Below are 22,921 nucleotides of genomic sequence, written 5' to 3'. Positions count from 1 at the left end.
TATAATCACTGTAATCTAGCACAGGTAAAAGAGCTTGAACTACCTTTCCTATTATTTTAAGACAGACAACGCTTACAAATACCTAATTTTGGGTCAGATCTTCTTTGAGAAGTAATCATAAAGGAAAAGAAAGGAAAGATCATCATCTATATAAGGTAATATTTACATACTGTAACTCTTTCAATATTGGTACAATTCAGGGTGCAAACACCCGTGTAACTAGAAATGGAATCGCAGTTTCTGGGGCAAAATACGTTGTGTTTTTCTATAATTAAACCACCAGGCAGGCGAGTCAGCTCCAGCCATTGAAAACAAGAACCAAGCACTATACTGTAGGAACTCTACCATCTGAACAGACTGCTTAATGAAAATGCATAATGTAATGTTTTAAATGTCATCCTGTGTAAGCTCAAAACTATTTGAGCTTGAACAACAAGACCTCAAGGTCATCTTCAACAGCAATTGGTTGGAAGGAGAAGAATGAAGTGTACAGTACATTGGCATTGAATCAGTGACATACAGCCCTTCCCCCACACACTCTTCATCCAGGAGGCCCTACTGAATAAAGTTTACAATGAAGGTGTAAGTAATGGTCACCTTATTTGTGATGCGTCCCAAGCCAGATATAATTGTCTTGGGAAGAGTTTAAATGGGAAATGTATGATTGTGACCTTGCCACCGTGTTTGTATTCTCATTAGACGAATAGGAGACATACTGGAGGACATACAATGGAGACATACTGGAGGACATACAATGGAGACATACTGTATGTTATCCCCTTTCAATGCAGTTAAATGGACAAAGACTGCAACAAAGCTCACTGAATTTTCCTCAAATGAAAAGCAATAGTCCTTGTTTATTACAGACACATACTGCTAGTGGGATTCATCATCAACAAAGCATTTTTGAGTGCATATTGTAAAGGCAAGCACATTTCAGGTATAGCTACAGATTTGTTCCTATAGGATCATATTCAAATGTTTAAAGCTAAGATTCGTCTGCTAAGGTGGTGGTTTCATGGGAGTGTGTTGCTTCTTAATTGTAATGCGTAGCATACAACATAACGACAATTAAAGAACTTTCAAATAAAAGCATTTGCAAATATGGTAATTTTTGTCAGGTGCGGCAAGCACCAATATATTTATATGGATACTAACATACCTGTTGGATTGAATGTACATATTAAGCAAAAGCTAAAATGAGTTGCTCAAGTCATTCAATTGGAGATAGTTCTACTTGATCATGATGAAACTTCTTTTTGGTCTTCAGGAAGCAATAGGACACTACTTGGTCTACATGTAGGTTTGAGAAAACTTTTTTTTGGTCTTGAGGAAGCAATAAGACATGACGATGGCTGAGATGACAGTCACTATGAGAAGGGAGAAGATGGTATAGAGACCGGCTTCAGCGTCTTCAGGTGAGAGTTGCATACCCAGGAAATTAACATCGCTCTCTGTAGGGGGTGTGGTGGGTACACTCGTACCTGTAGCAAGAGAAGGTATGGTGTGGTAGGTACATGAACATGAGAATGAAAAAGAGGAGAACATGAATTGACTGGTCAGGAGAAATATACAATAAAAGCAAAGCAGCAGCTTTTCAGGCAACATGATGCTAGTGTGACAAACTGTACAGGTAGCATGTAATAATTACACCTTTCATAAATAACATTTTTCATAATGAAGACAATGAAATGAAAAACATTACCTTCGGGGTCAGGGTTCAAACACTCGTGAGGGCCCTCTGCTGGGTCAGGGAAGCCGTTGCAGGTGATGATGGTGGCATAGCGAGCAACAGAGCTCTTTGCTATGCGGGGAAGGTTGGGGTCGGAGCGATTAACGTGGAACAGTCCAAATCTTTCTGAAAATCCTGTAGCCCACTCTAGATTGTCCATCAAAGACCAGGCAGTATATCCTCGGATATCAACAGCATCCAGCAGATATGCTGAAATAAATTCATTTGTTTAATTGTTGAATTGTAGCTTAAGATGATATAAAGATAAAATAAACTTTATTAATCCCCAGGGGTAAATTTTGGGCATTACAGCTTAATGAATATTTTCCTGTGAGGGAAAAGACATCTCACATAGCCAGACCTTTCTCTACACTTTGTTTTGTGCTATTCCAGTGCTGGAGAAATGTCTGGGTACCCGATTATCATTCTGAGATGAGGGAAAAAACACATTTCTTTAAACTAATCACTAAGTGTCTTGGTTGGTGTGTTAGACTGTAGTAGATAACCTACAGTATGTTATCAGTGAATGGATATGGTCATGATGTGTTTCGTACCTTTGAGGACTTGATTGATGTAGCTTTCGTAGTAGTGGACTCTATGGATGTCGTTGAGGTCCACAGGGCCTCGCTCCGAGATGCCGTTCTCTGTGATAATGATGGGAGGGTCTCCATACTCTTCCTTAATGAAGTTAAGGATTTTACGGAATCCAAACGGAGAGACTTTCAGCCAGGACGAGCCTGAATCCAACCAGGTGCGGTCAGCAATAGTTCCTGCGCCCCTGTATGAGAAGATTTTTATTTTTATTTTTATGAAACCTTTATTTAACCAGATGACCTCATTGAGATATTGAATCTCTTTTCCAAGAGGGACCAGGCCAAGAGGGCAGCACAAGGACACAGGCAGACGCTCAATACACAAAGACAGACATAATATATAATAACAAGACATTAAAAGCAGGTTTGGGCGGGTACAGATACTGAATTAAAAGCAATGGCAATTTCCAATACTTTCACATTCTAAGTCCTTTAATATCGATATGAAAGCATCATAACTGATCACTTCTTGTAATTGTAAGTCTTTCTGGAGAGTATTCCAGCCAGAGGGGGCAGCGTACTTAAACGCTTTTTTGCCCAGCTCAGTACGAACACGCGGAACATTCAATTGCAAAGTGTCCTATGAGTGGAGGCTATAATGTTCCTGTTTTCTGAGGAGGTAAATACACAGATAGGTAGGGGCCAGACCAAGGAGAGTTTTGTATATAATGTTCCTGTTTTCTGAGGAGGTAAATACACAGATAGGTAGGGACCAGACAAAGGTGAGTTTTGTATATAAAGCTCAACCAGTGGGTACACCTGCATACATACAAGGATGGCCAGTCCACTTTTACATGCAATGTGCAATGATGAGTAAGATGTTACAAGAGAATACATGCAGTGACAAATCTCAAGGCACAGTGATACAGAAGAAGATGACAGATTAACCATGCACCCATACATTACTATGAGTTTGGGTGTAATGACAGTGTGAAAAACATGTTTTCCCCTTACATGTTACCTTAGACTTCCATTCTCACCTATCAGCATCATAATGCTGCAGAGTGCCATAGTCCACAGGAAATGCAAGGACAGTGGTGTAATGGTTGAACCCAAAGTAATCATATGTGCCTTTGATCCTCTTGATCTGTTCAGGGGTAAACACAGGAAGCCTGTAAAAAAAAAAAGGCATTTTACATTAACCATTTCAACCACAGGGTTGAAATATCTTTCTCAGTAATTTCACGTGAAATCGAGAGTTTAACATGTTTTTGAATGCTTTTTCAAGATGCCCATCCACATCCATTGTATGACCAAAACGGTGGTAGAGCAATTATCAAATTTCTCAAAAATGCTAACTTTGTCAACGTTTTGAATGTTGTTTCTGCTTTCAACAGACACTTTGCTGCTGCTGGACACCTTTTTGAATCTGAAGCCTGTCATTTTTCCCATAATGAAAATACTCAGCCCCTAGCCAATCTAAACTCTATAGACCCATCTTTTTCGAATTATTCTTATAATTCCCAATTTCATTTAGATCCTGTCCTATTAAACACAGTCCTGGAATCTCTTCACGCAATTGATCCTAAGAAATCAACTGGTGAAAATAAACTACAGCCTTTTTTCTCCATCTCTCTGCTCCCCTGATTGCTGAGCAGATAACACATTATCTTTAATCTCTACCTACTGTCAGGTGTTATCCCTGCTGTCTGGAAAATGGCTCATGTTGTCCCTCTGCATAAGGGTGCTGATAGTAGTGACCCAAATAATTATACACCGATTTCTAAATTGTCTTGTTTCTACTGTCACTTTGGTTTTGAATGATATTGTCATTCAAAGTTGATCTCGAGTTGATCCTCGAGTTTAAATAAAGGTGATAATAACTTTGCTGGCACAGAGCAAACTCTCAAAAATCCAGAATAGCAGAAAATCTACTATAGCAGAAAAAACGTATTATACAACGGTTAGTTCTGGTTCTTGATTCTGATTGGCTGGAAGCCGTGTTAAAATACTTTGTAACACACAACTGGCATATCATTCCATTTTCAGTATTAATGCGCCTCCCATTTGATCCAATACATTGTAGTTGTTGTTTTGCTTGGCAACCCTTTTGTTAGGGGAACTATTTTGCTCGGCGGAATTGAGGGAATGATGCTTCGTTTTGAATAAATGTTAATATTTTACATTGCTGTGTGTTTATTTTACACTAATAGCTGTAGTAACCGTTGTATAAAAGCAATAAACCACGAGAGGCCATGTGTTATAGTGATTTTATAACAGCTAGGGGGGTTTTAGGCATTCCGCTTCGCGTCGTGCCTAATAACGCCCCCTAGCTGTTATAAAATCACACACGGCCTCTCATGGTTTATTGCTTAATTTTAGACTCACAAGTCTGAAATATTAGTAGTAGCATGTCTTGCAGCACATTTTTTCATTGTTCATCAAAAAAAGGTGGATATCCATTTTAGATAAATCATGAGATAATATTTTTAGGAGATCAATATGATAACTACAGAAGAGTATTCAAAGTATTATGGTAGAATGTGCTCTGATTTTACTCATTTTGCCCCAGCAAAACAGAGCCTATGAGGTATGATGATGATAATCATCAATGGCTACACATGTACTGAAAAGGATTTTGCCTACCGAGATGTAGCTAAACCAGCGGCGAGGCTTCTGTCTCGAATGATTGTCTTCATTGTGTCACTATAATCTCCATTGAATATAGGGTGGGCAAACCAGCCAATGTAGAACTGCAACAGAAGAAAAACATGAAGTGACAGCAATTCTAATTAACAACAAAAGTTTTAGAACAAGAGAACTTCAGTGAAATAATGTGCTTGTCACTTGACACCATTTCTGCTGCCATTATTGTGTTGTTGGAATATGTTGCAAATTGTTATTTACTGAATTAATATTAAAACTCCTACATTACTGTATACCAGTACCTGTACAACACGCCGTGCAGCGTCCACATCTTCTTGCTTGTGTGGGTTTCGAGGCTCTGACCAATCAGAGTTGATGGTGATGGAGATAACTCCGCCCTGCTTGTCTCGGTACGTGTCGTTGTACAGGTGCCAGGCCTCAGCGTGGGCCTTGATGAGGTTGTGGCCCACAATGTAGGGCAGTGTGCCCGGTCTGAAACTTATGCCTGTTCATAGATACAATTATAAATCTGATACTTGTACTGTTTCTTATAAATGATAGGAAACTAACTTTTCACACAAATTAATTTTTACAACGTGTTGCTAATATGCTTAATGGGACACGCTGTGGATTTTAACATTTTGCTTGTTTTGCAGCTCCTGGGAGTGTAGCAGAAGGATGCAAAATATTCTGACTCTATTCCAGACACTGTACCCCGGTTAGCATTAGCCGCCTTGCTAGTTAAAGTAGGCTATCTTCATCTTTTTGCTAACCGGAGCCAATTGAGATTCTCCAAAGTGTCTGGAAAAGAGTTAGAATAGTCTGCATCCCTCTGCCCATACACTCCCAGTAAGTGCAAAAACTAACAAAAAGCTAAATGTTAAAAAATCTTGGCATGTCCCTTTAAGTTCTTGGAACCTGCATGTGAATGTCATTAGCTTATAGCTTATCAAGGTCATTGCAGTATGTCAAAGAAAGTATCTCAATGTCAATCAATAAAAAGGTGCCAAGTTGAAAACGAATCACAAATATTGAAACTGTCAAGTAGGCTACCAGGGGCAGCAGCTCCGTAGCCGTGGCCAACATTGGCTACATTGTAGGGTTCATTGATGGTGATCCAGAACTTCACTTTGGGTCCCAGGCGACTGAACATGAAGTCGGCATATTCTTTAAACCTGTCGACGATGGTGTCATTCTCCCAGCCTCCGAGGTCCTGCAGCGCTTGAGGAAGGTCCCAGTGGTAGAGAGTTACCTGAATAGAGTTTGTGAAGGGGGAGTGAGGTGAGGGGATCTTAGAATTTTGGTTTGTCTTGAAGTCATACACCAACCGATACATAATTTGATAGATCTGATTTTAATTTTAAATATGTGCATAATCACATTTGTATAACTCACATGAGGTTGAATGTTGGCATTCAGCAGAGCGTCCACCAGTCTGTGGTAGTAGTTGAGGCCGGCCTCATTGATGTGTTTGTTGGTGCCATCTGGCATCACCCTGGACCAGGATATGGAAAAGCGGTAGTGGGTCACCTTCAGCATCTTTAGTATAGTGATGTCCTCTTCAATTTTGTTGTAACTATCACAGGCAATGTCCCCTGTGTCATCATTGAAGACTCTCAGAGGAGTGTGGGCAAACTTGTCCCAGATACTAAGGCCTTTTCCATCCTCTCTCCATCCCCCCTCAATCTAGAAAGGGAATAGAGATGAATTCATTGATATATTGAATATTGTTGAAAGGGAACATTTTCATGGGCTATGACAATCAGAAGGAAAATGTTACACACTTAAAGGTGGTACACCCCCCCCCCCCCCACACACACACACACACACACACACATACAGTATATCTATATTAGCAAATTAACCAGGTTCAGGGTTGAAGTGAATACACATCAAAGTATTACCTTACGGTAGGTAAGATTGGAGATATTGCATGTTCAGTTCTCATCAAACTGTTTACAACATATGCAATATAATCTACACTGGCACTATTTCATGCTTTATGGCATGTTCCAATTTGCAAAGTTTATCTCTTTAGATTATCTCGCATGAAGAACCTTTCACACAGCACTCCTTTTGTAAGCGATCAGGCCAGGAAAACTCAACATACAATAATATAATTAACAATCACTACAGCCATTATAAGCTCCTCTACAGTCGATCATTACAGGGCAGAGTAGGTATATCACTGAGCCGTGAATCAGGTCTATCCCAACAGGATCTGAAGGTATAGTAACCTGGTAAGAGGCTGTTGCTGTACTCCAGATGAAGTCCTTGCGAAACTGTCCATACATTGGTTTCTCATCCTCAGGTCGGGGGAAGCCATTATCCTTCATGACTTGATAATAGTAGTGCGCTGACCGTTTGGGCGTCCTAGGACGGCTTGGTTGGGTGAAGTCCACATGGTGGAGCCCAAAACCTACAGTGTACCCACTGAGCCACTCGAAAGAATCCATCAAAGATGCAGCAATGTATCCTTTCACCTTCACACTATCCAGGTCATGAGCTATTGAGACACAAGAGCATGCATACTTTCACTTAGGAAGATGAAATGTGCTGTGTAGGCTACCCTATGAAGTTCTGTGGTACAGTAGTTTTCTGCATACAAATAATGAGAACTATTAACACGATTTACAAAAAGGTTGCCATTTCTAAATGTTTCAAATGTTTCACTCAACCCTCAAATTAAAGCTGACCGTCTGCACCTAAACGCCATTCATACGCTATAATTTTTAACTGGAGCAGTACAGGGCCTAAGTAACAAGGTATTTTTGGAACTAACTGTATTATATGTACATTATATTGCAATACACTGTTATGCCATCTCAAGCTTACCTTTGAGAGCCTCGTCAATATAGGTTTTAATGTAAAATATTCTGGCAGTGTCATCCACAGTGGTCTTAGTTTCTGTAGCAACTCCATTCTCAGTTATGTAAATCTCTGGATCTCCATACTCTTCTTTGATCCAGTTGAGAAGCCTTTGTAAGCCCCATGCTGCCGCCCTCTGGTTAGCGATGGCAGTTGTGGGGCCTTCTCCCTCCTCCTCCTCTCTTAAGTCCCTATCATAGTCGTAGGATGGAGGGGAGAGCCTAGCAGTTGCATGGTGCATTATCTTTGTTGTGTATGTGTTGATACAGAAGACATCAGCAGTACCCTGGATGGAGACCTTCTCCTCTGCGGTAAAGGAAGGAAGCCTGGATGCTGTCAGACCCTGAAGCTCACTCTTGTTACCCACCTGCCACTTCATTGCATTAGGATAGTCACCATTCTTGAAGATGGGATGTGCAAACCATCCCAGCTGGAACTGAAGGGCTCGGTCAGCAGCGACTACTTCTCGTGGCGCATTGATATCTTTGGGCTCTGCCCAGTCAGCATTAAGGGCAATGGACACCAGGCCTCCTTGTGATTTGCGGTATTTCTCAACATATGTGTGGTAGACCTTGGCATGTGCTTTAAGAAGGTTATGAGCAATTCTGTATGGTGTGAAACCAGGACTTTTTTCATTTGGTGGGAACTGACCAAGTCCATATCCTGACCATGCGATTGTATAGGGGTGGTTGAAGGTCAACCAAAACTTCACTCGGTCCCCAAAGGTGGCAAAGCAGAAGTCACAGAAGTCATTGAAGATGTCAATCATCCGCATGTCTTCCCAGCCATAAAATGTTTGCAAGGCTTGAGGGAGGTCCCAGTGGTAGAGCGTTACCATTGGGGTGATGTTAAAAGCTAAGAGACCATTGATTAGCTTGTTATAGTAGTCGATTCCTTTCTGGTTCAGGGAAGTGTGCTGCCCATTAGGAAAGATTCTGGACCAGGATAGAGAGAATCTGTAGGACTTTACTTTCAGAGCCCGAAGCATGTACAGGTCCTCCTCTAACCGGTGGTAGCTGTCACAGGTCACATCACCTGTAGCATTCCCAGGAATTTTACCAGGCTTCTGGGTGAAAGTATCCCAAATACTTGGACCCTTCCCATCCGCATTCCAGCCACCTTCAATCTGGTAGGCTGAGGATGCTACTCCCCAATGGAATCCCTCTGGGAAGGTACCATAGTGATAGAGTTTCCTCTCAAAGTTGGACTGGCGTGAGAACTTTTCCCAAACGACCTTAGATTTTGATGGAACTTCCGATGGCGGCAAAGAGGGCCCCTGCAAAGTGATGTGAAACATTGACCCTTGTGAAGGATTACTGTCTCTTATAGCACCAAACCCATTTCTCTTGATAACCTGAGAGTAGAAATAGGCAGACTGCTTTGGGGTTCTAGGTCTGTTAGGGTCTTCGAAATCAACAAGGTGCAAACCAAATCTTTCACTGTATCCCTGTGGCCCCTCAAAACCATCCAAGAGCGACTGCACTGTGAACCGCTGCACGTTGATTCCGTCCACATGAATGGCTAAAACACAGAAGCAAATTGCATTTTAGAGCCTCTAGATTCTCTTTATACAGTACAGCAACATGGTGTGGAAGATTACTGGGTGTTGTGCAGTATGGGGTTAATTATTTTAACCTTTCAGTGCCTCGTTGATGTAGTTCTTCAAGTATTCTATTCGGTGGGTGTCATTGAGAGTGTCTCCACTGTACCCTGTGGGCATCCCGTTTCCTGTTATATAAACAGGAACCTTTGTTACTTTCAGATACTCTTCTGAGACATAATTAAGTAACCGACGTAGACCCCATGGTACGGGACGGATCCAGTCAGAAACTGTAGCAGACCACGAGGGATCCATATGAGCCTGGAAGTCTCCCACTGCTTGTGGTCCAGGGAAGCAGCCACCAGCACTGTTGTTGACTAGTCTGGAGGTATAATGGTTCAGCCCCAAGAAATCAGCCGTTCCACGGATCCGCTGGCTTTCTGTAGCAGTGAAGACAGGCAGTCTGGCAGGTTCAAGAAATGGACATTCTTGCCTTTTCTGCTCAATCTGATTCTTAAGCAATGCAGGATAGTCCCCATTCACAAATATGGGATGGGCAAACCAACCCAGCATGAACTGCAAGTAACGATCAGCAGCTGCAATATCTTCACGTTGGGTCGAGTTCAGAGGTTCAGCCCAATCAGAGTTCAGGGCAATGCCTACTTTTCCACCCTGCTGCTTCCGGTACTTATCATTGTAAATATGCCAGGCTTCAGCATGGGACTTCAGCATGTTGTGAGTCACCTGTTTGGGAACCATATAAAATGTGTTAAAATCTTTAATTCACAGCATGATTAACAGTATTGTGTAGTGCCATCATCACTGCAAATCATATAGGCTACACCTGCCGCTAGGTGAAAAGGTTTCTGGTATCAGTTACGACAGTGACAATAGTTTAGTCTGGAGCCCTGGCATCTACTTCTAGTTCTTTTCTGATAAATTTCTCTTGAAAGAAAAATAATGTATAGCCAATGGTCTGAAATGTCCTTGTTTTTTCCGACAGCCTCTGCTCTGATTTTGATTGTACATAACCTCTTACACATCCAGTTGCCTCCCGCATGCTTAGAAGAGGTTTTATTTGAATTGAACATGTTGAAAACATTCTGCACTACCAGATGAGGAATAAGCTGCTTATTCTATCAATGTTTGTTTGTGGTGTTAACCAAGACTGTGTGTTTGGGCGGCACGCAGCTCAGGAGGTAGAGCGGCCGGCTGGGGATCGCAAGGTTCTCGGTTCGATGCCTGGAGGTTGCATGTGTGTGTTGTGTGCTATGTTGCCGTTTACAGTGTGTTACATGTGTGTCACCGTGTGGCTGATTAAAGACCGCCCCCAACCCCCCCTCGAGTCCTATAATTATTTACTACTACTACATCTATTTAGCATAAAGTGATGTACACTATTAATTATAATAATTATAATAATATGAGAATGCACTTTCAGTTTTTATTTATGTATGCATAAATAGTTCATCTCAATGAAATCTTGAGGATCTTGACGATCATTGGGAGAGTGTGTACAGTTGCTGCTCTCTCACCTGGTAAGAAGCAACCATGTAGTCCTTCATTCCAGGTGGATGCTCACCAGTTCCATACCCAGCATGGCTCACCACCCAGGGGCTGCTGAAAGTGTTCCAGGTCTTAACTCTATCTCCAAACCTGGAGAAGCAGAAGTCAGCATAGTTTTTGAAGGCTTTTATAATAGAGGCATTGGTCCATCCTCCATAGTCTTGGAGTGCCTGGGGAAGATCCCAGTGGTGTAAGGTGACAGCTGGTTCTATGCCAGACTCAAGTAGAGCATCGATGAGCCTGTCATAATAAAGAGCCCCTTTCTCAGAATGGCTCCCCCAGTGGCCAGAGGGGGAAATGCGGGCCCAGGAGATGGAGAACTGGTAGGTGTTTACGAGGAGACCTCTGAGTAGGTAGACATCATACTCCACCTTATGGTAACTGTCACAGGCCAGGTCAGCGGTCTGATTCTAAAAGACTTCGTTCTCATGGCCAAAACGGTCCCAAATTGTCTGGCCTTTTTTATCTTCTAACCAGCCACCCTCAACATTGAAGGACTCACTGGAAGTGGCCCACTGGAAGCCCGTAGGAAAGGACTCATTCAGGAAACTGTCTCGCTCTGTTGGGCTTTGCGTTCCAAATTTATCCCACACACTCTGGTAGCTTTTCCTTGGGGCTGCATCTTCAACACCACCTGAAAGACTATTTGTGGAAGAAATGCATAAGATGTGTTTAAGGAATATTTTTAAAGAGGTATGAGTAGTAGAGAAACAGTCAAACAGTGAAACTGTTACCTGTTGGTGATATCCACCATGTCTAGTTCTCCGAACAAGTCCACCATGGTACATCCCAAAATAGGGAGATTCTGGTTTCTCAGAGCTGAAATCATTTTAGAACACCCATGTGGACTATGTTAAAATGCTATACAAGATTGTGTCAAAAATACATAAAGATACACTATTTGCTATCAGTGCTGACTGACAACTTTCCAAACCCTGAGACACCTTCTCTTTTTTTTGTGGAAAGAACGATTAGAGGTCAGGTGTATTGATGGCGCCCAGTAAATTTGACAATATTCATCCGATGCATCAACTTCCCCTGATCTCTGTGTACTTACATTATCTAAACAGATAAGCAATTTAATTATCATTGGATTCAGGGATTCACTGATCACTGATGTTTTCTTTGTCATATGTACATGATACAGGTACCATGCATAATTAAATGTTAACTTTAGGTCATCACTTAACGTCAAAAAGTGCTATCAAAATTAGCTCTAATTAGCTAACAAAGTGCATATAAAAACTTTGGTTACTCACCATAACCCCAGTTCTATAAGTGGAGCGGAGACCCACAGTAATGGTTTACCCTATCGTAGCTGGCTATGCCCACTGAAAAAGAAAAACAATGTGCACAACTGCAGCCAATCAGAGTACTGGTGCTACTATACAAGCACACTGCAACCAGTGTTTGTCTCCCAAAAGGTACAACTTTCAGCGACTTACTAGGTCAGCAAGGACCAGGCCCTGTGTGGCTCCACTCATAGAACTGGGTCACGGTGCGTAACCATCGTTCTATTTCGTGAAGCTCTGCCCCACAGGACTCCGCTCCTAATGGTATAGGTGGAGCAAACATTCGCCAGATGTACTCCGCTGCTGAACCCATTTCCAAAGACACAGGCCAGCATGGCAAGGGCCAAGAACTCCAAAGTAACATAAGCATATCCCCAAAGAATCCCCAGAAGGCTCTGGCCCACCCCACCACACTCCGCCAGCTGAGGGGTAGGGTAAGAGGTGAGCTGAGGGAGGACTAAGCGGCGGTTACGCACTGTAACTCTAACCTACCAGTACCTCACCTCATAAGCCACTTATCGCAAGAGAATGGACTGCTGCATAACAATGAACAGAACATCTCCATTCCTCTATGTGCCCAGCATAAATGTGGCCAAGGGAGTGGACAGCACATCCGAGAGGGAGTAGCTGACAAAAGGCGACGCCCAAGCCACAGCTGCACAAATGTCTGCCACCGGTACTCCACTAAAGAGGGCAACCAAGGTTGACGGCTCTCATGGAGTGCACCCTGACATTCCCAGGCAGGGAACATCCCGCCACCCCATGGTGATGCCCTCGCAAGGCCAATGGGAGAGTTGCTGTCGATAGCGGCGGTCCCACCTTACCAGGGTAAGCATCCTCCACAATTCCGTGGGGTGGGGGAAAGAAAGCTTGCAGCCTGAAAGCCTAAGTGTAAGTGTGTAGTGTACTAAGCATAAGTGCTCTTAACCACCTTCGGAACGAAGGAAGGGTTAGGCTGCAATACAGCCTTGCTCGTATCACCAGTGATGACAAGGCACCCAGGCTGTGTCGACAGTGCGCAAAGATCACTGACCTGCTTGCCCAACATCAAAGTGAGGAGCAAAGCAGCCACTGGGGAGCAGTGGCCTTACGTACAGGGCGGATGCACTGTACTACTCACATAAAGCGTCTATCCAGAGGGTATAAATAGAGATAGAGGCCTCTGCGAGACAATTCTCCACCGTTCAGTAACCAAGCCATCAGAGGCTGGCCCAGCACCGGGGGTGCACAAATTGACCGTCCCCTCCTGGGACAGCGCATCTGGCCAATGCGGGATGAGCCAGGTCAATAGATGCGCACCCAGCACCATAGCTCCACCTCCAAGCTGTGTAGGGCCGGTGAGCGAACCCATCCATGTCAGATGATGCAGGACACCGCAGTCTGCGACCGCACTAGCACATCGCAATCTCGTAAAAGGTGGGCAACGTGGCGTAGAACAAGCAATACCGTCTCAAGCTCCAGGAGGTTGAAATTGCATCACTGCCGTACACTCAAGCACCCCCTGCGCCTTCAACACATGCGAGCTGGCTAAGTCTCGGCTGGGCCAGCTAGCAAAGCTAGAGGCTAAAGGGTGGCGAGTTGTAGCACTAATTTCTGGGGGTGGAGAGGTAGCTAGAGCGGTAGTCTTACTGCCACCGTCCTAGCCCTCATGTGCTGTGCAACCCTCCAGCTAGGCTACACGTTAGGGGGTAAGGTAAAAGTGGAGCTGCTGTCTGAGCGTCTGTGACAATCATTCCCGGTTGTGCTGAGGTAGCCAGAGCGACAGTAAAACCGCCAGAGCCCTAGCTACATTCCATACAACCGAGCAGCAGGGTCTTGCATTCCCCGCTTTCAAGGGAATAGGCAAGACCGCTGCTGAAGGCGAGATCACAGGAGCGGTGAAATATCTGGAGCGACGGTTCTCTCAAAAAACCTTGTAGTCCCAGTCTTCACACGCCCGTACTAGAACAGCTATGCACCGTACTCTCCGAAAAAGGCGGATGGGTGAAGCCACTGTGTGAGGGGCTGGTAGGCGAGCGCCGGTTTTGGGATGCAAAGATAAGCCTTCTAAACCTGCTTGTAACCCAAGCCTCAGCCTAATTCACTGACAAAATTCCCAGTTTACGCGATGTTGCAGTTGTGGTGAACTTGCTCATCTTCTCTTGTTCTTCTCTTCAGTCTTTGTGTTGAGCTGAAGGTTTTTTAGAAGAGAAACGCTGGTTGCAGCGTGCTTATATAGTAGCATCTGTACTCTGATTGGCTGCAGGTGCGCACTGTTTTTCTTTTTCAGTGGGCGTAAACCATTAGAGCCATGTGGGGTGTAGCGCTACGGAATAGAACCTGATCAAGTGAGTTCACCATCTTGATGTGATTTTAACAATGGAAACAAATCCTTACTTCTAAGTTTGTTATATTAGGATTTGTCACCAGGATTGTATTTCATTTTCATTTCAAACCTTTATTTATACTTGTGAAGCACTAAAGTCTCCCTCATTTAGTGATGACGAGTTTACACAGACACACAAATCAAATCAACAAAACAAATGCAATGTACAATAATAATAATAAATAATAATAATCAAAAACAGTTACAGGTTGAAGTACATAGGTCTAGAGCCATGGACTTAAACTCTGTGACTGAAGGAAGGACCTCAAGCTTTAGAGTCTGTTGTAACATATTCAAAGTATAAGGAGCATCATGGAAAAAAGCAGCCCTTCCAAGTTCAGAATGTACTCGAGGAACCCTGACAACAAGCTTATCATTAGATCTGTTCTGGCAGGTGCCAAGGCTCCAGTCCAACAGAGACAAGATGTAAAGTGGAAGTTTACCAATAATGGCTTTGGAAATAAACAAATACCAGTGATAGTTGCACCTTAGAGAAAGAGATGGCTATGATAAAGAACACAGTGGTGAGTGTCATATCTATCAACCGTAATAAATCTTAGGGCAGAGTGGTAGACAGGGTCCAAGGGTTTCAAGGTTGTCATAGATGCATGTCTATAGATAGTGTCACCATAGTCTAATACTGATAGAAAAACAGCTTGAACAATTCTCTTCCTACTGAACATAGGAAAGCTAGAATGGTTTCTGTACAGGAAGCCAATTTTCTGCTGCAGTTTAGAGGCTAGATTATCTACATGAAACTTGAAAGAGAGTTTACCATCCAACCACAAACCAAGATATTTGTACTCTGTGACTCTCTCAATATGTAGGCCATTAGTAGTTGAAAGGTAGAGTCGATCATAATCAATAGTCCTGGCTCTAGAGAACAACATAAACTTAGATTTGCTAGATTTGGCTTCCTGAAACGGTATCCGCAATACAGTAGACAACAGTATAATCAGCATATAAATGAACATGACAGACAGTTAGTGTAAAGACAATATATTAATATAGATGGTGAAAAGAACAGGACCCAACACCGATCCCTGGGGCACACCTTTAGCTAGAGGCAGGAAATCAGATTGAATGTTACCCGATTTCACACACTGACACCTTGATGACAGGTAATCCTGAAACCAGTCACAAGCATCTCTATCCAAACCAATACTAGTCAGTTTAAAAGCAACTGGTGATCGACCGTATCAAATGCTTTTGAGAGATCTACAAAGAGGACAGCACAGTGTTTCCTGTTGTCTAATGCTGAGATTATGTCATTAGTGACCAGCGTGACAGCTGAAATAGTGCTATGATTAGCTCTAAATCCAGACTGGTGAGGACTTAAAACATGTATAGCTACAATCCTGGTAACTCAAAGGTCTGCATAACATTGCCTAGAATTTGTTACAGAATCTGACTGCTCATCACATGGATTATTTCAAAAATGTATTAGATTTACCTTGTAGAACAGGCTGAAGTTGGTCGAAGGAACAACCTCTGATATTCATATTGTCAATCAGAATAGGCATCTGCCCACTGGACCTCTAGAACACAATATTGGAATCACAATTATCATGAACTACTGTGTGGAATGGGCACAGGCCCCAACGAGCACTGCACTATTTAACCACATATAATGTGTTACGTAACATATACAGTATCCTAGATATGCATTAAATACACAATGCCTAGAAATGTGTAGTTAGCCTACAGCATTTACTAGCTCAAAAATCGAGAATGGATTGGATTTATAGTTTCATTTGTATGTGAACATGTGTTGAATATGTGATGTACTCTTTATATTATCTGAGGTGACACAAAGTGAAGCATAGAATGCACTGGAATATACTGGCAGTAAAAACCTCATTGCTTTATTGTAGGGTTTTAATAGATTAGAGAGGCTATAGAAGAGAAATGGTTACCTGTAGCCTCGCCAGCTCCTCACCCAGCTGTGATTCAGAGTTGCAGTCATATTCCATTTGCACCGAAAGGAAATCTAGGGAATTCTACATTGAAATACAACAAACTGTAAGCACAGACTTGACTTGCGAATGCCAAAATATACCATAACTGCATGACTTTCAGGAGTTAGTGATAGCCTACCAGTTTGTCATTGTTACAAAATAAATATGGGTTACACCGCACACACCACGAAAGAAGACATACTATGTAAATGTTTAGGCTATTTTCTTTTAATGGCACAGATTTTAAAAAAATTATAATAATAAAAATAAATAAAAAATCCCCAAAAAATCAAGCCAATGTATTTGACCTGTGCCTTAATCAGGTTTGCTCTCTCAAGAGAACCAGGACAGGGCCCTGTACTACAAAGCTAGTTCAACATATCCAGGATAACTTTTCACTATAGCTCGCTCAAGTAAACCAAACAACAATCCGCAATTATGGATAAACGGTACCACGACGGTGGCTATCAACTCGTTAAGTCTACCCAGCTGGTCCAATCTAGCTATGAGCGCGTTCATAGTAAAGAACACGGTTCACGTAACTTACTTCACCTGAAGTTATCGCACTAACCCCATAATCCTGTTTCGTAGTATAGACCAGTCCTGCTTGGCTTATCGCTGATGGGCGAACACAGATTATTTTGATAGTTCTGGACAAATTCCATTGCCTGGACTATTCACTTCCCTTTAGGTGGTGAAGTAAGTAAGACACAATGGCTTAAGCTTATCTGGACATCTACACGTTTGATTGTGTTCCCCTTCCCCCGTGTTGCTACCTTGTCATGGTGAGAAGGCTTGTGTGCCTCCATGACCATGAAGGCTATACCGGCGGGGGGGTCACCCCCCAGCAGGTTCAACCAAGCTGGCCAGGTTTCAGGGTAGAGGCCAGACGAAAAGCAACACCTGGCCCTCCAGATTGGGGATTGGGCGTGATGCAAACAACTCCACCGTGGAAAAAGACACAAAAAGTTACAGAAACTACGACAAATGCTACAATTACCATGGGCCCCGTAGTAGACTTGAGCCACATCTTTGGCAGTATGACCACTCCTAAAGAAAGCCCTCAACGGGAAGCTAGGAGTGCGATAGCCTACTTGGGCCCAAAACAAAGGTCAGTCTAGGAACATGGAACGTGCGCACCATGTATGAGATGTCCAAACCTGCCCAGGTCACTAGTGAGATGAAAAGGTACAGGCTGGATATTTTGAGAATCAGTGAATGAAGATGGACTGGTTCTGGACGCCAAACAACCAGTGAAGGATCGGTTGTCCTCTACTCAGGGCATGAAGATAAGCACATACACGGCATGGTTCTCATAGTCTCCAAAGAAAAGGCAAAAACCTTGGTAGAGTGTGAACCTGTGAGTGACAGAATGATCAGGGCTTTCTTCAATTCCAAACATTGTAAACTGACCACCATACAATGTTATGCACTAACAAATGAAGCTGAGAGAGAGATATTGTTACTGATCATAGGTGACATAAATCCCAAGGTTGTAGCCGGTAATGACAGCTGCGACAGAGCTATAGGGAGACATGGTGTGTGGAAAAACAACGGTGAGCGCCTTGTTGACTTCTGCCTTGAAAAGCAGAAAAAACACAAAAACTGCGTAGTTGGTGGTACCATCTTCCCACATAAGACCATACACAAACTCACTTGGAGGTCACCGTTTGGACTTACAACTAACCAGACTGATCACATCCTAATCATGGGAAGTGGTACTGGTCCCTCCAAGATGTTAGAGTTTGCCGTGGTGCAGATTAAAATCAAGTCATATCATTGGATGGCCTATAAAATGACCTGTTACCAATCTGAGTCTGTATTTAGATTCAACTGCACTGGATAATATACGCATTCAATTCAATATGGTTATTGCAGAGATGTCATAACGGTTATTAGCACAGATATCTGACATATCTGAGCGAGCGAGCCACCGCGCCAGGGCATGCTTCACCCATCAGCGCAAAAATGGAAAGACCTTACCTGGTGCTGGTGTACTGACCCATATTTTATTTGCAACAACATATACAGTATCTGTCAGGTGTCATCTGTGTTTCAGTCATACCATAATGGTTGCTTCACTTTGGGAAAGAATGGGAACATCGCTTGCTCTTAGTTCCATTGATACACGTCCCCCTGAGAGAAAAGCACAGGCAAGGTAAACACATCTGCATGAAGAGGGTTGAGGTGAGGGCTGTAGGGGAGGGGAGCACAGCATGGTTGCGTATAGTGGAGCGGATAACGTCAGTGAGAGGAACTGTGCAAATTATGATACAAGCATGACATTTGGTGTGTTTGTTCTCCAGAGGTTTCTGATGAAATCGGCTGATATAAAATCCAAGATGGCTGCCATTTTTCAAGATGGCCGAGAAATTGGCCTCCAAAAGTAGATGTTTTTCATAGAAATGTGTGTAGTTGGTTCATTTGAATGATCTTGGTGTTGATTCCTATGTTGTCAAGCCTGGTGGTTTGGATTTACCAGATTTTATGTAGAGCCTGACCGATTTATCAGTCGGATTCGACCGCTATTGGCCTATCAAAGATATATCTGTATCGTTTTAGTGCACACGGCACAACTGCGTGTCACATTTTTATTTACGCTGGCATAGCCTACACTCCAGACACAGAAGGGGGGCAGCCCTTTATGGGCCATTCCAGAATTGGAGTCCCAGCCATGAAATGTCATATAATATAAACAAAAAATATTAAAACATGACATTGTTATGTAATTTATACTTGTCCTGAGACCAAACATAAATATAGTAAAATTATATATATATTTATATATATATAGTAAAATTATTCCGAAATGTTTTTTAAAATACCTAATAACCCTCATGTACCCTCCAAAACAGCATTTTGCTCTTGTCCCGCCTTCTTGTTGATCAACTTGCATGTCAAATATAACATTAAAAAAATGTTTTAAATTTAATTTTCTTGCTATTATTTTCTTGATCTCTATTATTATTATTATTATTATTATTATTATTCAACATATTTTTAATAGTTGTAATAATAAACTTAAGTTGTGTCCCACAATATGCATGCAACCCTGTTACTTACACCTATCCTAGCCTAGCAGAGGAAGAGAAAAAACTGTGAGTTACATGTCACACAGGAAATTACATCATCAAGACATTAGGTAAAGAAATGGCAAGACCAAAGGTAAGTCCTCTCTTCAACTTTTCATATTTTTCAAATCTTTTCAGCCTTGATTGACTGTCACTCTAACTAATGCAACCCTGTTACTCATATTATAAAAAAAAAAAAAAATCATATAACTATGTTTGACCTCGACCTTGTTGCTAACAAACAATCCCTGAACTCAGCTAGCATCTGTTCCTGAGATAAAAGCTAACATTAGCATGGATTTGCAACCCTGTTAGCATCATTTGGGTAACAGGGTTGCATAAAATTAAATGTATATAATCCCATTTTATTTGAAATGAGTGAGTATTCATGGTGAATGTGACTTTCTTTACTTAATGGTATAAGGATTTACTGAAAAATATTTTAAAATATACTGTTTTCAGGTTCCTGAGTTTTGGTAACAGGGTTGCGCCAAGTATAAAAAGTGTACCTTTGATGCCTGAGCTAGACCAATCACATTTTTTATGTTTTTTTGCCTGTTTTTCTTAAATACACAACAGAAAATTGTAAAAAATAAATGGTCAGTTTTTCAAAAGTGTAGATTCCTAATTGTCCTCCAATTCTGGAATATCCCAGTGAGCCGCTGGTCACCTTAGCACTGATAGAACACCGGCGCGGAGAAATGCACTTCTGGTGTGAACATGCAGGCTCCTACTCGTGAGAATTTACACTTTGCGTAGGCAAAATTTTAAACAAGAAGCATGTCTTGATAGTGCTGATTGTTCATATTGTTCTGATAATTATAGTATAACATTGAAGTATGAAAGGCTAGTGTAGCCTACATTGTTTTATTGATGAGAGGAAATACAAACAATGAGAAAGCCTATTCATTTATAAAGTATTTAACATATGAGGCCAAAATGTTTTCAATATGTGCATAAAACTAAGTTGTGATTTATCAAACATATAGCTCTTCAAAATGAATGGTTTACCTAGGCCTATTTAAAATAACGAGGTGGTGGAGAAATGGCAGTAAAAATTGTCAGGAACGTTCATTTAGGCACAAATTCGCTCTTCTCACGATAAGGACTAGATAAGGAATATCGTGAATTGGGTCGCAATGGTTTGTCATTTTAAAAAAGTGGGTACCCAGACAAAAAGTTTGGGAAACCCAGGCAGATTTGACCAAGAAGCCCTAGAGAACAACCAAGCCAAATTTCATGCTTGTATCATAATTTGCACAATGTTTCATCCACTAGTAGGAGACTTCTCTTGTTGTTTTCGTCTGTACTTTAATGTTTTGTATTTTTTGTTTTGTGTAGGACCCCAGGAAGATCAGATGTACACTATTACTTCTGATGGGTATCCCTTAATAAACTAAAACTAGAGGAGAGCCATGATAGTTTGGAATTAATGGCCAGACAATATTTAGTGAGATTTCAGTCATTTTGAGATTTTAGTAATCTAAGAGGAAATTGTCTTAGGAAGCAAAACCAGACTGACGGTCAGTGGTTGGTTGAACAATTATTCAATACAAAAATATGATGATAGATTTGTGGGGCCCTGTGGGTTCCAAGGACAAGGAAAAAGTGTTTGCCTTTATTGAGCTATCAAATCAAATCAAACTTTATTTATAGAGCGCATTTCATACACAGAGGCAACACAATGCGCTTGGCTTATTTACTGAGAACTCTGTAGTAAGAAATGTGATGTGATGTCATGAATGTGTGTCTGCATTAGTTTAAAGATGCTTTATGATAATTCAATTCTGTGGTTTACAAAACATGTTTCCCCCAGCTCCTGACCTTAGCAATGTCATGGTGTTGACCACACTTGACTAGAGATAATCTCTTTAGATAATCACAACAATATGATGGTACAATTGTAGCAATCATGAATGACTGTGTAGAAGGTGAAGGTTGTGAGATAAATATATTGGTTGTATTACGTGTATAAATGCATTTTTACTGCACATTTCTCAATTGCACAGGTGTTTGATAGATAACGAGCTTTAAAGTGGTGAATGGACTGTAGATATAAAGACATAAATACTGATATTTCATGAAAGTAATTGTATGAGACTTGAAATAAAACTGCAACATCATTGTTGAGAGTTGGCATGAAACTGAAGTGAACTCTTCCTCAGTTACAGTATCAGTCAGACCTTACCTTTACCAGGAAACAGGCGATGGTAAAGATGGTAGATTTTGACATGGGCATCAAATGCATTTTGTAGTGGAGATGAAGTGTCTGAGGGCTGCCGTGCACTCTCTAGGTCTTCAAGGTGGCTCAACGTTACCCATGTTCGAGCTAGTTCACCAAACGTCAAGAAAACAAACTCAGCATACTGCTCAAAGACTTCTGTTAGTCCAGGACTCTCCCAACCTCCATACTTGGATCTGAGAGCCTCTGGTACAGCAGAGCGATGCAAAACCATCAGGGACTGGAGGCCTGAATCCACCAGCTGTTCCAGCAGCGTCCGGTAGCAGTTCACCACAGCCTGGTTGGGCTGGCTGGGAAGGCCCGTGGGCAGGAGGTGAGCCCAGGAGAGGGGCACTTTGAAGTGAGTGATGCCTCTGCTCCGGAGGTCCAGGAAGTAGTCTCTGGTGTCTGCTGGTAGGGGATGACTGCAGTCGAAGGCATCATTCAGTTTGTTGTCCAAATCCCTCCCTAACTGTTTGGTCAGGGGTCCTGCCAGTAGCATAACGTTCTGTTGTTCACCCTCCTCTTGACACCGGGAGCCATAGATACACAGCAGGTAAAGAGACAGAACCTGCAATAGGCACTGCATCCTGGCTATGTAAGGTGAAGTGTGAATACAGCACACAGCTTTAAGAGCAATATTTAAGAGCAAAGTTGTCCTCTTGAACTCATATCTTTACAGTACATAAACTTAGCAGATAACGGTGTGTCAATCACAGCAGGGTTTTATTGTAGTTGAGATGATAATGGTCTGTTGATTCTAGGGAGATTTTAGACTTCAAACTCTGATATGGGTGCATTACTTTATTTTAAAGCAATTGCATACATTTCAGTCACCCTTTACAGCCTAGATTTAAAATGGATTAAATGTAACTTTTTACAATAATTTCATCAAATATTTACACATTAAAACCTACAGCTTCCAAGTGAGCAAGAAATCATTACATTTGTGAATTTATTTCAGAGGATCTGTTCTATTCTACAACTTTATCCCAGGCCCTTTCGAAACCTGGTGTAGACTTTCTATTGGCTATCCAAATAGTAATCCTGCTTTATGAGGGGAAAAATATTCAGTCTGTCAGAAATTGCTATTCATTCATCACTAAAATACAGCAGACATGTTTATTTG

General features: G+C 41.9%; 1 protein-coding gene across 1 annotated transcript; it reads right to left on the bottom strand.

Annotated features, from left to right (window-relative positions):
* Window positions 1-1,293: 1,293 nt before the first annotated feature.
* LOC311328425 (lactase/phlorizin hydrolase-like) lies at window positions 1,294-22,294 on the bottom strand (the record flags this gene model as incomplete). Its single annotated transcript, XM_084462395.1, is given in 15 exon segments — window positions 1,294-1,484; window positions 1,706-1,942; window positions 2,287-2,510; window positions 3,306-3,437; window positions 4,912-5,018; window positions 5,214-5,416; window positions 5,965-6,163; window positions 6,307-6,597; window positions 7,149-7,417; window positions 7,747-9,300; window positions 9,415-10,063; window positions 10,855-11,295; window positions 11,299-11,527; window positions 11,620-11,704; window positions 21,976-22,294. Coding segments are annotated over 15 exon segments (5,130 nt in total).
* Between the last annotated feature and the right edge of the window lie 627 nt (window positions 22,295-22,921).

Source organism: Borostomias antarcticus (assembly GCF_949987555.1).
Source record: "Borostomias antarcticus genome assembly, contig: scaffold_319, whole genome shotgun sequence".
NCBI lineage: Eukaryota > Metazoa > Chordata > Actinopteri > Stomiiformes > Stomiidae > Borostomias > Borostomias antarcticus.
The sequence above is the reverse complement of the archived record's forward strand: the minus strand, read 5'-3'. Positions and strand labels throughout refer to the sequence as shown.